Source organism: Tasmannia lanceolata, unplaced genomic scaffold (genome assembly GCF_043159265.1).
Source record: "Tasmannia lanceolata isolate RefF3 unplaced genomic scaffold, GAP_Taslan_0.1 ptg000008l, whole genome shotgun sequence".
In the NCBI taxonomy this organism is placed as follows: Eukaryota; Viridiplantae; Streptophyta; class Magnoliopsida; order Canellales; family Winteraceae; genus Tasmannia; species Tasmannia lanceolata.
Genome location: NW_027518685.1, coordinates 55,986,388 through 56,002,618, shown reverse-complemented (window position 1 = coordinate 56,002,618; position 16,231 = coordinate 55,986,388). Strand labels below are relative to the sequence as shown.

Genomic DNA, 16,231 nt, shown 5'->3' with positions numbered 1-16,231 from the left:
AGGGTGAACCACCTAATTACTGATTTGGTTCTTTGGTCGAAATCTTTACTTTTGCACACTGGTGATAGAAGTAGGTAGGCTATATTGTGATGCAACTATAAATAGTGATAAGGTTTCAGGTGAGGGCCTTTTTATCACAATTCCAGGTGTTCCTTGCATCTGGTATAAGATCATGGTAATGCTTTAAGCAACCAAATAGAATAAATAGTCTACGGAAGAAGATATTTTTAAAGCAACTGTCCCCAGTTTGGCAGATTAAACTGGACAATGATCCTTTGCATGTGTGCAAGATATTCTCTGATCAGCTAATCAAATTTTTTACAAGAAATATGTTTTTTTTTTTTTAAAGATGACAATTTTCATTAATATTTAATAAGCATTCGGGACCAGTGGTCCCAGCCTGCTGTTACAAATATTAGCAGAGCACCGGACATATCCGATGTTTTTCAAAAGGGAGAAAGCATCCTTCCAGAAGTTAGGACAATAGTATCCTTCCTTCGTGGAATGAGCTCATTACAAATACGATACTATTTCAAAATCCTCCTGGTCGGCTCCCGCTTTGGCTAGAGTGTCAGCCATCTCATTTGCCAATCGCCTGCGATGTTCAAGACTCGGGTTGAGTACCCGCATTATATCCAGTATTTCCGCTACAATCTCTTGCAATCTCCAAGGACCCTTTGATGATTCAAAAGCCAAGGCCACTACATTTGAGGAGTCGCCTTCCACTATAAGAGGACGTTGATCATGTTCAGACGTCCACCTTAGAGCAAAAAGTAACACTCTAACTTCAGCCTCGTTGGAGTCACATATTCCACAGGGTCCCGAATACGTCACAACAATTGATCCGGAAGAGTTTCTAATTACTCCTCCGACCCCTGCCCTTCCAGGGTTGCCCAAAGAGCTACCATCAAAGTTCAATTTCAACCACCCCATTAGCGGACTCACCCATTTTGGTTTAGGCTTGGAGCGGATAGTTCTGTCCCAAATTACTGACCACCAGTTCCTTATGAGGTCGCCCACCCCATACGGGGTTTGTTTCTTCGCCCTTGTCCAGGAAATCATTTCAATCTTGATATTCGAAGCAATACGAGCCGCGGTTCTACTTTTCTCCTGAAAGATGCGTCTATTACGTTCTTTCCAGATATTCCATACTATGGCATATGGAGCCGTTGCCCAGAGGTATCTACATATTTCTCCAAAAGGCCCTGTGCGCCATCCAGATAGGAGGGAGCAGATAGGTTGAGGACACACCCAAGAGATCCCAAAAGCTCCAATTGCTCTTATCCATAAATGATAAGCAAAAGGGCAATGCAACATTAGATGATCCAAAGTTTCTTCATTTTGATGACATAGAACACACATACCCGCCATACTGAAGTGTCTTTTCTTTAGGCAATCACATGTATTAATCCTCCGGTGTATCAATGTCCATCCAAAAGCCGCTACCCTTGGTGGGGCTAGTGATTTTCAAATGCGCCTCATCGGAGAGATATGACCATCAATTAACAAAGTAAAGAAAGACTTGGCAGAAAAGCCCCCATTAGATGCTGGAATCCAGATTCTTTCATCCTCCTTATGTTGCGAGCAATATGTCGGGTCTAAGAGTAGGAGTAATTTCTGAAATTCTTGAATTTCATTATCCTTAAGGTTCCGACGCAAACGAATGTCCCAGATTCTTTCATCCTTAAGAAATATGTTGCATAAGAATGTCCTTTCAATCCACATAGCCCAAAGGCAGATTTTATCATAGTAAGTCCGATATGACTAATAACTCTTTTTTTTGTGTTAGGTAAGCTGGGATCGAACCTGCAACCTCAAGGTTGAGAAACAAAGCCTCAACCATTGAGCTACATGCCCAAGCCCATGACTAATAACTCTTAATCGAGCTAGGGTAGAAGAAATTAGTAATGCAGTTGTCTCCATTATTGTATATTAAACTAGGCAATGACCCTTTGCATGTGAGTTGGAAATTCTCTGGTCGGATAATCAAATTTTATTAAGAAATACATGTTACATAATGTGCTTTCCAACACAAACCACAAAGTCGGATTTTATTACATTAAGCCCCATACGCCTTTAATAGCCCATAAGCAGAGGTTGTCTTCCCAATAAGTCTCCATTTCATATCATAATTCTTCACTGTAGATCAACACAACTTTACCCAATAAGTCTCCACCTTTGAGGTAGTGAAATTCCTTTTCTGCAAACCCACTGCCTCAAAGGTCTACTTTAATCAACTTTCAAAGTTTTGACTGATTGATTTTTCGTTGAAAACTTTAATAATGTGGGTAAAGGGCAATCTATTGGTGATTTTTTTTTTTTTTTTATAAAAGAACTTTTTGATGTTTTATTTCATAAGTAATCTAGATAGAATAGGAGATACCTATTTTCAAGCCGGTCTATGATTTAACGGAAACATTATCTATGATATGCAGATTGAAAGTGTAAGCCTAAGGGTTCCCATGGGTTCAACCAGTCACCTTTACCTTGTTGTTTTGATGCTAGCAAACCCAAATTGATTAGTCTTTATGGACTAATATGTTTTGTAGTATTGTGCTTTAGACAAGAAAGACAAATGTCAAACCAAAGATAGAACATCTAGCACAATACATCTCAACACGTGGCTTGCGGATCAACATGCACAATGAACCAAGAGTGCTTGTAAATGCATTGAAGACATCATCCTTGGAAGATGTTCAAGTCAAGAGCTCAAGTCAAGGATCCCACAAGCAAGCCTTGCAAGTGCCAGTAGAAGCTTGGAGATGAACCGGCATTAGTGACGACCTCATGTACCACTCAACATGATTCAAAGAATGGAGGAAGTCACAAGACCCAAAGAAAGTTGAAGAGTTCACTCTCAAGTTGAAGATGTCCAAGAAAGTGCTGAGGACCCAAGCAATCCAAGAAGACTCAAGGATATACCTTTTATAGATTGTATTGGAGTCCTCTTGTCAAAATGTATTTGCACTTTCAAATGGTTTTCATAAACAAATTTAACATCTTTGGAAACCATCTACACTCCCCAAAATGTATTTGAAAACCTTAGACAAATACCCAAAGCCCAGCACCTACCGAAACAAAGAGGGCCGGTCAACCGAGGCATCGGAGGTCGACCGCGGATGTGTTTCTGAAAATCCAGAAACAATCCAGCATGGTTGGGCCGGTCGATCGCCATAGGGCTGGGCGACATCGGATAAGGTTCTAGACCAAAAATAAAATGTCCAGAAGGCTCACGGCGGGCGACCGCGACACACTCAGTCGACTGCGGCGGTAAGAAATTTCAAAATAAAAAAGTGAGCGCCCGATAGGGCTGGCGGCCGCGACACCCCGGTCGACCAACCCCGTCTGGAAAACTAGCCGTTGGGGCTTGCGCGGTTTGACTTTTCAACCCAGTTTTTTACTAGAATACCTCCAAACGGTCATATTTCCTAATGGGCTATTTATACCCTATCCATGACCAACTAACTAAATAACATTTTTCAAGATCATTTAACATCTATTGGAGCCTACACTTTCAAATCTAAGGTTTTTAGTTTTCTCCTCTTCATGCTTTGATTTGTGAATCTACATTCAACAAGAGGATCTCCATAGGGCTTTTATCTTTGTTATCTTTTGGAGAGATTTGTGAGCTATTATCTTTGTATCAAGCCTAATCAAAAGGCTAAGAGAGTTTTTCTTTTATTCTTCTTCATTATACTCGAGGGTCTTTGATTCGGCCCGTTAAGAAAGGTGAATCCAGAGCAAAGAGGGTTTGTTCCCTCGGAGGCGAAGAAGGTGTTTTGTAAAGCTCGGAGATTCGGCGCATAGAATCTCACCATTAGTGGAGTGCCCAAGGAAACAAACTTGGAAGAGTGGAGTAGGTCTTGTTGATAGACCGAACCACTATAAATCTTGGTGTGTCTCTTCTTCTCTTGCTTGCCCTCTACATTTGATGATTGGTAATCTCTAACCTTTATTTGTTCTTATGCTTAAATGAACAAGGGCTAGATATAAATTGCCTAATTGGTAAATTGATTTTAACATTGCACTTAATTAAAGGCAAAAATTTCAATTTACCAATTACCCCCCCCTCTTGGGTTGCCCTATTGGGATTTCATTTGGTATCAGAGTTAGAGCAATTAAAGAGGCTTTCTATTGAAAACCTACAAGAGAAAGATCTTTTGGCAACCTAAAGGCATCTAGACTTCTTAGATTTTATGGCACCGACTTTGGATCTTGGTCGATCCAAATGAGATCTTATCTAAAGGGTCTAGATAATGACTTGTTAAAAGTAACAGAAAATGGATTCACACTATGCAAATCTAAGAGAGTATATGAATATGACAAAAAATTGTTTTTCTTGAATTCTAAAGCTATGAGTGCCATATGTTGTGCTTTACCGGCATATTTGTTTGATAGTATTTCTACTCGCAAAAATGCTAATGAAATATGGTCTCAACTTGAAAACAATTGTAATGCAACTTGTCTTATTACTTTGGAGAATATAAATGATAGTATATCTTATGAAGCTCCAAATATTAATGAACTTGTTGATAAATGTAAAAAATTAAAGGAGGCTTTAAATGTTGAACTTTCAAAAAATAAAAAACTCAAACACTCTCTTACCTCTATTTCTAATGAACTATTAGAATCGGAAAAATATTATCATGATCTATTAGATGAAGAAAATGAGTTAATTGAAAACAATAAGAAATTGGAAAATGAAATAGAGAAATTGAAACTCAGTAAAGAAAAATTAAGGACAAACTCATCTCATGAGTTAAAAGTTCTAAAACAAGAGATATATGAGATGAAGATTAAAAATGAAGAACTAGTTTTAGAAAACCATACACTACAAGAATACAAAGCCAAGCATGTTTATGAACACTCTTGTAGTTTATCTTACTCCTCATCTACCTATTCATTTGCATCTTGTGATTATTGTGGTAGACTTGGACATTACAAATCTAGATGTAAGTTTAGATTTGTAAAGAATTCTAAGTTTGTGTAGGTTAGAAAAGATTTATTACATTACACAAACGTGGTTGGACCCAAGATGGTTTAGGTTTCAAAGCCCCTTACTTAAATCTTAATAATGATTGCATGATAGATTTAGGGGTTGTGCTTATACTGTAAAATCTTTTGAAAAATATCAAGAAGATACCTGCATTTAAAGTTGAACATTACTTTGTATCTATTGAAAATGTTCACTAGATACCTCACATTTTGTATCTAGTCACTTTGTGCTTAAATGATTATATTTCTAGCAATCTTGCATGCTAGATACATTATACTTAGTGAGTATTCGTTTTGTATCTAGTAAATGTATGTTAGATACATAATGCTAATTTGATATCATTTGTATCAAAACATATTGTGCTAAAAGGATAAGTCATTTGGATTCCATACTAGACATGTTGTAATTAATGAATATCATATGTCTAGTTCATAATGCTTAAAGATCACATCTTTTTGAAAATATTTTATAGATACTCATATACTTGCTTGATTATTATGTATCTATAAAGTAGTCTTCATACCATTAATAGCATGATATATTATGTTGATCTACATAAACTCATGTTATTATGTACAATAGATTACACTCTTATAATGGTATGATCATGTAGTATGGTCTAAGTGTTTGATATCTCCTTAAAACTTGCTCTCGCACTTAGTACCTAAATTGACCCATAGGAATAGCTTAAGATGGTTCAAGCTATTTTCCTAAGTCCAACATTCTGAAACTTGAACTAAAATGAAACAAGTCTTGCTATTGCTAGATTTTATTATTCTAAAAATTGTTAATCATGTCATTCTAGCAACATAGAAGAAAATAAAAAGAAAATAAGAAGATTTATTTCAAAACATTATGTCTAAGCAAAATCATTGTCAATTAATCCTTAGACATTCTCTAAATAAATAAAGTTGGGTCAAAATACAAAACTTAGTGAATTAAAACTATTGTTAACATCATGAGAAATTCATAAGTTGATTCATGAGCCCAAGATGTCTATCATTTATGAGTTTTGAATACTCTTGGTTATTGAAAATTATCCCTTTGAACCTAAAATCTTAGAACACTTAAGGGAAATTGAAACTTGGTTCAATGTGAGAAATATATAAAGAGTCATCTTGATTTCTCATTGAATTAATCATGTCTATGAGCCTTACTATAGTAATCCATCTTTGACATGTATACCACTTGTTAAAAAGAACGCTAAAATGAACATAAAACCTTCAAACAAGTGAATTTCTAAGTGATTGTGAAGTAGTAAGAAACTTGTGTCATTCCTAATCCTTCACAACAAATCTGTGCTCTAGAATAATGAAAATCTAGGAAAAATCGCAAAATTGTGCACATTAGAATTCATTGTCACTATGGAGTGTGTTTCATGTTTGAACATCTACATTATCCGTATGACATTGATAAGTTCATAAAATAATTGAACTTGAAACATTCTATACTTGTGAACTTCAAATTTAAGTGGAATCTTTAAATGTTATGATTATGAAAATCCATTTAATGAGAGGCATGTGATCTAAAGTAAAGACACACACACTTCATGCCTATATATGTGATCTATGTATAACATAGTGAAAGATTCCCAAGCTAGATCACCATAAATTTGAGTTATTTGCAAACATTTTCATCATGCACTCAAACTTGTATCTCATGAGTTCATTGTAAGTTGTGAACATCATTAGAATCATGAGATTATGCCTAAAAAGCCAAATTGCATTCAAACGTGATATATATATATATATATATATATATATATATATATATATATATATATTGGCTTTAAAAGAGAAAACTTAAATGAAATGTGTTTTGATAATCACACTTAATTATTTAATTGGACTTAATCGATCAACACACATCTAATAAGCAAATAGGGAACATAAAAATGAAAATGAACATTCCCTAAATAGTTGAAAACTAGTGTGCCATTATAGGAAATCTTCTAGAACTAGTTGTCTTCAATAGGATAGAAGTACTCAACCTAGGATAGTGTGCCTCATCAAACTTATTTGATTTTGCTATCCTTGGTGTGCTGTTGTTTGTTTATTCATAGCACTCTATATATATGTAATATTCCCCTTGTGTGGTATTAGCTGCATGGTAAAGATGTGAAACCTATACATCTAATTCCTTTGGCTTCTAGCCAACATCTTAACCATGATAAGTCATATGTGCCCGAAATTATTATTTATATATATATATATATTATATGCACATAGTTAGGGGAGCATGTGTTGCTAGGATGTCTCACTACCTCACTTGATAACATTTTAGTATTCTTAGCAAACATGTAATTGTAGCCCAAGGTTGTTTTTCATCTATTCACTTCACAAACCCTTGGTAACTCTGTGTAGGACAGTCATTTGGATTCATACTTTGTATGAGCCACTAACAAAAAGGGAGCTATATATATGTAATATTTGTCATTTCCTGTCTTATCATATGTTGTTCGATGTAGGTATTACATTACACATGATAAGTACACTCATTTGGAGCCCCATTGCTCCATTTGTGGTATAGTTGGGGATTGTCTTATACTTTCATTTTGAGATCATCTCTCATTTATGATAAAATCCCAGAGCATGCCTCAGTGTCACATCCTCTTAGGCTTTAGACTTATCTTGGTTGTACTCATATGGTATCATCTCTTCCAATGATAAGCATCTTGTTCTAGAGTTTGAAAACTCTCTAGAACTCTCCTTCATAGGATAGTACTCTAGTTGATTATCTCTTTTCCTATAAATTCTCACTCTTATCATGTGCTTTTGAAGCTAAGTACATCATTCTCCATAATAAGTTTCTTTGACTAATCATTCACTGTCACATCTATAGCCAGTTTGTATTGTCATGCCTTGTCTTATAGGTTTTACTAAAGGGCAAAGACAAATACTTAGGAGGAGAGCCAAATTATATCATTTGTATATTTATATGGACCATAGTGATGTGCTTACAATGTCCATTGCCCCATTAATTGTGCTTAGAATGTAAATCTTATCGATCAAATCAAATAAAAAAAACTGCTTATCATACACTATGTTTGATTTTTCTTTGCAAATCTTTTGATAAGCATTAGAAGAGCTTAAATGTCATATGATCATTAGTTTCATTGGCTATAGAAGTCATTTGTAGTATAATATGAAATCCCAAAGGGCAACACACAAGAGGGGGTGAATTGGGTGTTTTAAAAAATTTATATTCAAAAGTTAGGGCTTATGAAATTAACCTAATTAGTTTTAACCCTTGTTCAAGATTATATTCAAATAGAAAATGGAAAGAATTACCAATCACACCACAAGAGAGACGAGAGGGAGCAAGGAGACTACACGGCGATTTTATAGTGGTTCGGTCACAACTTGACCTACTCCACTATCCAAATACTTGGTCTTTCCTTGGGATTTTCTCCACTACGGTGAGACTCCCCAACGCCGCCTTATAAAGCGTTTACAAACGATCACCTCCTCCACAAGGGGACTCACCCTTGTTTACAATCCGCCGACAAGGACGTTTTTCTTCGTTGCACCACCGCCTTGAAGAAAGAAACTCCTCTTTGCAACTCCAAATACAATAAAGGAAAGAGAATAGGGAATGAAAAGCTCTCAAGCCTCTTTAAGGCATATACAACTCTCAAGCTCACAATATTCTCCCAATGATTGAAACTAAATGCTTAGGGAGATCCTCTCGGCAATAAATGAATGCACGTTTAAATGCACAAGAGGTTTGAAGAATGATCCTTTTTATTTCAAAGATTGAACCTCTAGGGTTTGAAAGATGAATGCTCAAAAGGTATCAATGAAGGTCTTTAAGGGTGTTTAAATAGCCCAAGTGCATCTAGGACCGTTCAAGGGCAAAACTGTAATAAACTGGGTAGGTATACCTACCCAGCGCAGGCCCTAACGGCTCTTTCGCCAGACTGTGGCGGTCGACCGAGCTACGGCGATCACCCGCCCTTATCGGGTGCCCTTTTTTTATTCTCAAATTTCAAATCGCCGCGGTCGCCCGCCGAGGGCTACCTGTTTGATAAAAATTTTGGGCTCAAAAATATTCTGCGGTCGTCCGCCAAGACCTTCCTGGATGTTTTCTGGAAGGATTTCCCCGGTCGACCGGCCCGCTTAATTTCGAGAGGTCCTAGAATTCCAGGTACCATCCCACCCGGTCGACCGGCCCTGCTTTAAAAACCTGATTTTAAATATTTTATGCAAGGGACTTTGGGCCATGGTTTTTGGGCTTAACACATGTGTTTTCAAATGCTTTAATGCACTAAGAAAAATGATTTTAAAGATGATTTGAAAACATCAAAAGCATGCAAACACTAAATGCCAAGAGGACTCCAACGCATTCTAAACACTATGAACCTTGAGTCTTCTTAATCTTCAGTCTTCTTGAGCGCTTGCATGAGCTTCTCCTTGTCTTGAGATAGTCTTCAACTTTGTCATAGCACTTGTGGTTTCCTTGATTCTTTGATACAACATTCGGCTTGAAGGTTGACCACTAAGACTTGACTCTGTCCAAGACTAGCCCTTGATCTTCTTGCTCCAAGTGTTGATATGAATGAAACCTGTCTAATCACAACACTAGAGCAGACATTAGCAACCTACCATCAATTTGGGTTTGTTGATCATCAAAACAAGAAAGGGATGTACCCTTGGGCTTACAATATACCTTTCACCTATGCCCATCCACAAACATAGGAATGTTTCACATTGCCATTCTATATCTCTATGTTTGATTTCTCTTATCATGCATATTTCACTTTTATCATCTCATTTTCATGATAAGTAGATAGGGGGAGTAATCATGGCACTATAATTTGAACTTTAACTGTTATAATCCTCCCTTTTTCCTGTTGCCAAAAGGGGGAGAATTTTGGAATTGATTAGGCAGTCCATAGTCTATATGCACTGTTTGCTTTCTATGATTATATTACACTTGTGCATATAGTGGGGGAGAGCATTGCTTAATTGGTAATATCCATTAATGCTTGTTTATCTATTATTTTTATATCTCTTGCCTCCTAATCAATTTTGTTTGCCATCATCAAAAAGGGGGAGAATGTAAGCCCAAAGGCTCCCATAGGTTCAACCATTCACCTTTACCTTGTTATTTTAATGCTAGCAAACCCAAATTGATTAGTCTTTATGAACTAATGTGTTTTGTAGTATTATGCCTTAGACAGGAAAGTCAAATGTCAAACCAAAGATAGAACATTTAGCACAATACATCTCAACACATGGCTTGCGGATCAACATGCACAATGAACCAAGAAGAGCTTGTACATACATTGGAGGCATCATCCTTGGAAGATGTTCAAGTCAAGAGCTCAAATCAAGGATCCCACAAGCATGCCTTGCAAGTGTCAGTAGAAGTTTGGAGATGAACCAGCATTGGTGACCACCTCATGTACCACTCAACATGATTCAAAGAATGGAGAAAGTCACAAGACTCAAAAAAAGTTGAAGAGTTCACTCTCAAGTTGAAGATGTCCAAGAAAGTGCTGAGGACCCAAGCAATCCAAGAAGACTCAAGGTTATACCTTTTATAGATTGTATTGGAGTCCTCTTGTCAAAATGTATTTGCACTTTCAAAAGGTATTCAAATGGTTTTCATAAACAAATTAGCATCTTTGGAAACCATCTACACTCCCCAAAATGTATTTGAAAACTTTGGACAAATGCCCAAAGACCATGGCCCAAAGCCTAGCACCTACCGAAACAAAGAGGGCCGGTCGACCGAGGCATCGGATGTCGACCACGAATGTGTTTCTGAAAATCCAGAAACAATCCAGCATGGTTGGGCCAGTCGACCGCCAAAGGGATGGGCGGCCGCGGATAGGGTTCTGGACCAAAAATAAATGTCCAGAAGGCTCACGGCGGGCGACCGCGACACACCTAGTTGACCGCGGCGGTAAGAAATTTCAAAATAAAAAAGTGAGCGCCCGATAGGACGGGCGGCCTCGACACCCCGGTCGACCAACCCCGTCTGGAAAACTAGCCGTTGGGGCTTGCGCGGTTTGACTTTTTCAACCCAGGTTTTTACAAAAATACCCTCAAACGGTCATATTTCTTAATGGGCTATTTATACCCTATCCATGGCCCACTAAATAACCTTTTGCAGGATCATTTAACATCTATTAGAGCCTACACTTTCAAATCTAAGGTTTTTAGTTTTCTCCTCTTCATGCTTTGATTTGTGAATCTACATTCAACAAGAGGATCTCCATAGGACTTTTATCTTTGTTATCTTTTGGAGAGATTTGTGAGCTATTATCTTTGTATCAAGCCTAATCAAGAGGCTAAGAGAGTCTTTCTTTTATTCTTCTTCATTATACTCGAGGGTCTTCGATTCAGCCCGTTAAGAAAGGCGAATCTTGAAGTTGTAAGAGGGTCTCCGATTCGGCCCGTTAAGAAAGGGGAATCCAAAGCAAAGAGGGTTTGTTCCCTCGAAGGCGGAGAAGGTGTTTTGTAAAGCTCGAAGATTCGACGCATAGAATCTCACCATTAGTGGAGTACCCAAGGAGACAAACTTGAAAGAGTGGAGTAGGTCTTGTTGATAGACCGAACCACTATAAATCTTGGTGTGCCTCTTCTTCTCTTGCTTGCCCTCTACATTTGATGATTGGTAATCTATAACATTTATGTGTTTATGCTTAAATGAACAAGGGTTAGATATAAATTGCTTTAGATATAAATTGCTTAATTGGTAAATTGATTTTAACATTGCACTTAATTAAAGGCAAAAAATTTAATTAACCAATTCACCCCCCCCCTCTTGGGTTGCACATCGAAACAGCAACCTACGATGGTTTTAAATTTCGACCAAAACAGAAACCCACGATGGTTTTAAATTTCGACCAAAATCGATAAAAAATAATCGAAATGTTTCTGTTTCCATCCCTACCGAAATACACACTAAAACTTTGTGTATTAGTGTTATACTATATCAATATGTATTATATTATTATATTTATATGAATTGCATGTGAAAAGTTGCGTATTATGTATAAATATTTATATAAATTACATTTGAAATGTGGTAGGTACTGAATTATTAGACACGCGCGACACGAGGTGCTCAATGTTGTTAAACCATTTTGACGGCTATCTTACTCATGGATTTAAATTTCGGTTTCGGCTATTTATATATAAATTACATTTGAAATGTCGTAGGTACTGAATTATTAGACATGCGCGACACGAGGTGCTCAATGTTGTTAAACCATTTTGATGGCCATCTTACTCATGGATTTAAATTTCGGTTTCGGACATAGCCAAAACCGAAATTTCGGCCAAAATTCATTAAAAATCAAAGCAAATTTCATCATTGTACCGAAATTTAGGTAATTTTGGCTGAATTCTGTAAACAAACTTTTAAAAAATCACATTTTTCCAAAATTTCGGCCACAATTACCGAAACTTACGAAATTTCGGCCGAAATCTAGTACTCTGGCTGAAATTTCGGGTTTGGGTGATTTCGGTTTCGGTCCCAACTGAAATCTGAAAGTTCAGCCGAAATTTAAAACCATGATCTTACTTATGTGGTGGTTTTGAGTGTGTAATTGTGCTTATTCTAGCATTTTTATTTTTATTTTTGAAAGATAAACACCAATTTTATTAAAAAAGATAGCCAGCATTACAAGGGGGACAAGCCGTCCCCACATCATTCAGTTGTGAAAATACAAATCAGAATGCCATAATGCAAAGCTTAGGATAATATCACAGAAGAATTGGAGATGATAATCCTAGCATCCTCCCTAACAGCCCCTTCTTTTGCCAATAAATCCGCCGCTGATTTTGCTGACCTTCTCATATGTTGGATTTGGGGGTGAATCAGGCTAATTAAATCTCGAATTGCATCCAAAGTTTGATAAAGTCTCCAAGGCCCACAGGATCGACTCAATGCCCAAGCAATGGCGTTTGATGAGTCACCTTAAACTATAAGCGGTCCCAGGTTGTTCTTTTCGAACCATTGCAGACAAAATAGGACTGCCTTCGCCTCGGCTTCATTGGCATCATATATGCCCGCATAACCCGAAAATGTTATAATTGTTCTCCCCTCCACGTCACGAATTAACCCCCCAAAACCCCCCTACTCGGGTTACCCAAAGAGCTCCCATCGAAATTTAGTTTGAACCATCCCTCAGGAGGTGGTAACCATCTAGGTGTCATACGATTCAGCATTCTTCTTTCCTGCATTACCCGGCTCCAATTCCGTAGAATAGTCCCCGCCAAGTACGGCAGCCCCGTTTTAGCCCTTGTCCATCCAATAATTGTTAGTTTAATCTCCAAAACCATATGTTGCCATGACTTCACCTTGTTCATGAATATTCTATTGTTTTGCTCACGCGAAATAGACCATATAATGGCGTTAGGGATCGCCATCCATATTGGCAGACCCAGACATCCAGCATAGGCCCTCCCCCAATTAATTATCGTCTTCGATATCCGATATTGAGAAACCCATGATAGTCCACATTCCACAAGCTTTGATGATCGCCATCCAAATATTGTGAGCATAGTGGCAATGTATCATGAGATGATCCAGATCCTCTTCAGCATTGTGACAGAGTACGCACCTACTAGCAAGATGAAAACCACACCTCTTTAATCGTTCCACGGTGTTAATACATCGATAACCCACCGTCCAAGCAAAAGAGGCAACCCGGGGAGGAATTGGTGCCTTCCACACCCGCACCCGCACCCGCACCCGCACCCGCTTTGAAGTCACCTGGCTGCCTTCATTGCGCATTTTGAATAGAGACCTAACCGAACCCCTCCTCTCCCTCCCTCTCCGAAATTCCCGCCTCCTTTAGGTTCCTTCTCATTCGGATGTCCCAAAAATAGTTGGCGGAGATGTGTACTCCGGACCCAAACTCTCAAGATACTGCACAACACGAATCTGTTCCCTCTGACGAGCAGCAACAGGAACATATGTTGTGAGAGGCATAAAGACATCAAGCTGCTGACATAAAGCCACAACCTGGCTGTAGTGAGTGGCAGGTGACAGATCACCACGGCGAAGGCGAACCCACTCCGAGTAAGTGGAGCAGATACGACTAATATTGGCAACACCAGAGTAAAGGAGAGTAATCTGATCCCAGATCTGTTTGGCGTTAGGAAGTAGCATTAAAGGCCTGGCAATGTGAGAAGCCATGCTCTGCCACAGAAGAGTACGAACAAGAGCATCTTCCTGCTCCCATCAATCATAGGTAGGGTTGGTCTTCGGAGGAGGATCACGACGAATAATGTGGGCTTTGTCACAAGCAAGTAGGTAGGTTTCGACAGCGGCCTTCCAAGTAACATAGTTTGCCCCATCCAACTTAACAGTAGTCATCTGTGGGAATGAACCATCCACATAGGTAGAAGACGATGAAGAGGATGCCGGAAAAGTTGTCTGACGGACAACAGGGACCACACCGGTCGATGGATTCTCAATCACTGGATCCATGATAACAAACGACAAAGGGAAGACCAACTCTGACAACTGTGGGGCACAACAAACAACCAAAAACCAACAGAAGGGGGCAAACTAGGGAAAGCCGAGAACACTACATGCGGCTCCAATAGGAACATACATCAAAGACCGCTGCCATGAACCACCGGATGAAGCCGCGAAGAAGGACGACAAATACAAATGTAAAGAAGATCTAGTGCATCAAGGTACTAGAAATCAGATAAATAGAAAAACGGGGATGTTAAGAAAAGGGGTGAAGATATTAGAAAGGGGGGGGGGGATATCTGATGAATGATTGGTTTTTTTTTGGGGGGGGGGGGGTTGCCGTCGGAAATTACAAAGAGGGGGAGGAAGGGGGGGGAGGGGTTGCGTCGGAAATTACAAAGAGGGGGGAGGAAGGGGTGGGAGGCGGGAAGTTGCAGAGGGATGGGGGAGGGGCGTACGGCTGGGAGTGCAAGGGAGGGGGGGGGCAGATGGAGGAGGTTAGGGTTAGATTAGAAGAAAAAGAATAAGAAGAAGAAAAAGAAAAAAATAAAGGAGAGGAAAGGATCCTGGAGAGAAGCGGAGGCTGCACGGAGACGAAGAAGACAAGGGGTCTTCAATGGAGGTCCCTAGGGCACGCGAACCCTAGGGCTCTGATACCATGTTGAAAAAGAGTTGGAGAAAGAATGAATGAGTTAGGAAGATCTCCCCCTTACTCATATATTTATATGAGACCCAAAAGTATACGAAGTCTATTATGCCCTTAGGTTTATTACATATTCCAACATCCCCAAACCGCCATATTCTAGCATTTCTTGAAGTTTCATCTTAAAATTTAATCATTTACATATGTTTCTATTCATTTTCATGAGTCAACATAGGGGATTCCTGGTCCCTCTTTATTGTAACCCTCGTAAAATATTAGTAATATATTGTCAATTTTTAAACAAAAAAAATCATGAGTCAACAGGATTCTCCCCGAAATTTCCAACTAAATCCGAAACATTTCCATTTCTGTGACAACTGAAACCAAAATCAAAACCAAAATTTAAAACATTGTTTCCTAAATTGGTGTAGGCCATTGCTTATTGACTAAGCTCAGAAATTCAGCATGTATGATTGATAGCCTAAATGAAAACATCATAAGACAATTGAAATAACATGTTCTCACAATTAAATAAATGTGCAAAAAAAATCTAACTGTTCTCAAATTGTCCAAAGTCCAATGACAATTTTTTTTAATGAAATGGTGTTTTATTCTAAAATAATGACCCATTTCAAAAAAAAAAATTCTAAAATAATGAACGGATTGTGATTTACATAAAAATAAAATAGAGAGTAAATCACACTATGAAAAATTCCAAGAGCTACAAGAACGAACACCAGCAAACTGAATAACGCAAACAAATATAAATGAAATACCTTAACTTAGCGGCAGTAATTGATATAAATAAAATAAATAAAAATCATCCACTTACAGGGCAAACCCTATTCAAGGTCATAATTTCTCCACTGGGATCAAGATCTCCTCTTGCAGTTAGAGACTCCATAACAATTGATCGTGCTGGTAACCATGATTTGGCATGGAATCGGACATTCTGGGAATGAAATCAGTGTTATCAGGAAAAATCAAAACCAAAGCTTAATTCAAATCATCACTACCATCAGTACTTCCATTTTGAAAAGTTATTTACTGTTCGAGTATGAAAAATATGCACCAACAGGAGTCATCTTAAAATCATTTCAGCAAAGAAAATATCCACATCTGATGTCATACTCAGAACTCGCCAAGCATTT

The 16,231-nt window shown here is 38.2% G+C and overlaps 1 protein-coding gene across 1 annotated transcript in view; it reads right to left on the bottom strand.

Moving 5' to 3' along the window:
* Positions 1 to 16,231, bottom strand: part of LOC143883651 (MYG1 protein C694.04c-like) — a 32,543-nt gene that overhangs the window by 3,717 nt on the left and 12,595 nt on the right. Inside the window, exon 5 of the mRNA XM_077386986.1 lies at positions 15,913 to 16,032. Coding sequence (XP_077243101.1) covers positions 15,913 to 16,032 — 120 coding nt within the window. The remainder of the gene's footprint in view (positions 1 to 15,912; positions 16,033 to 16,231) is intronic.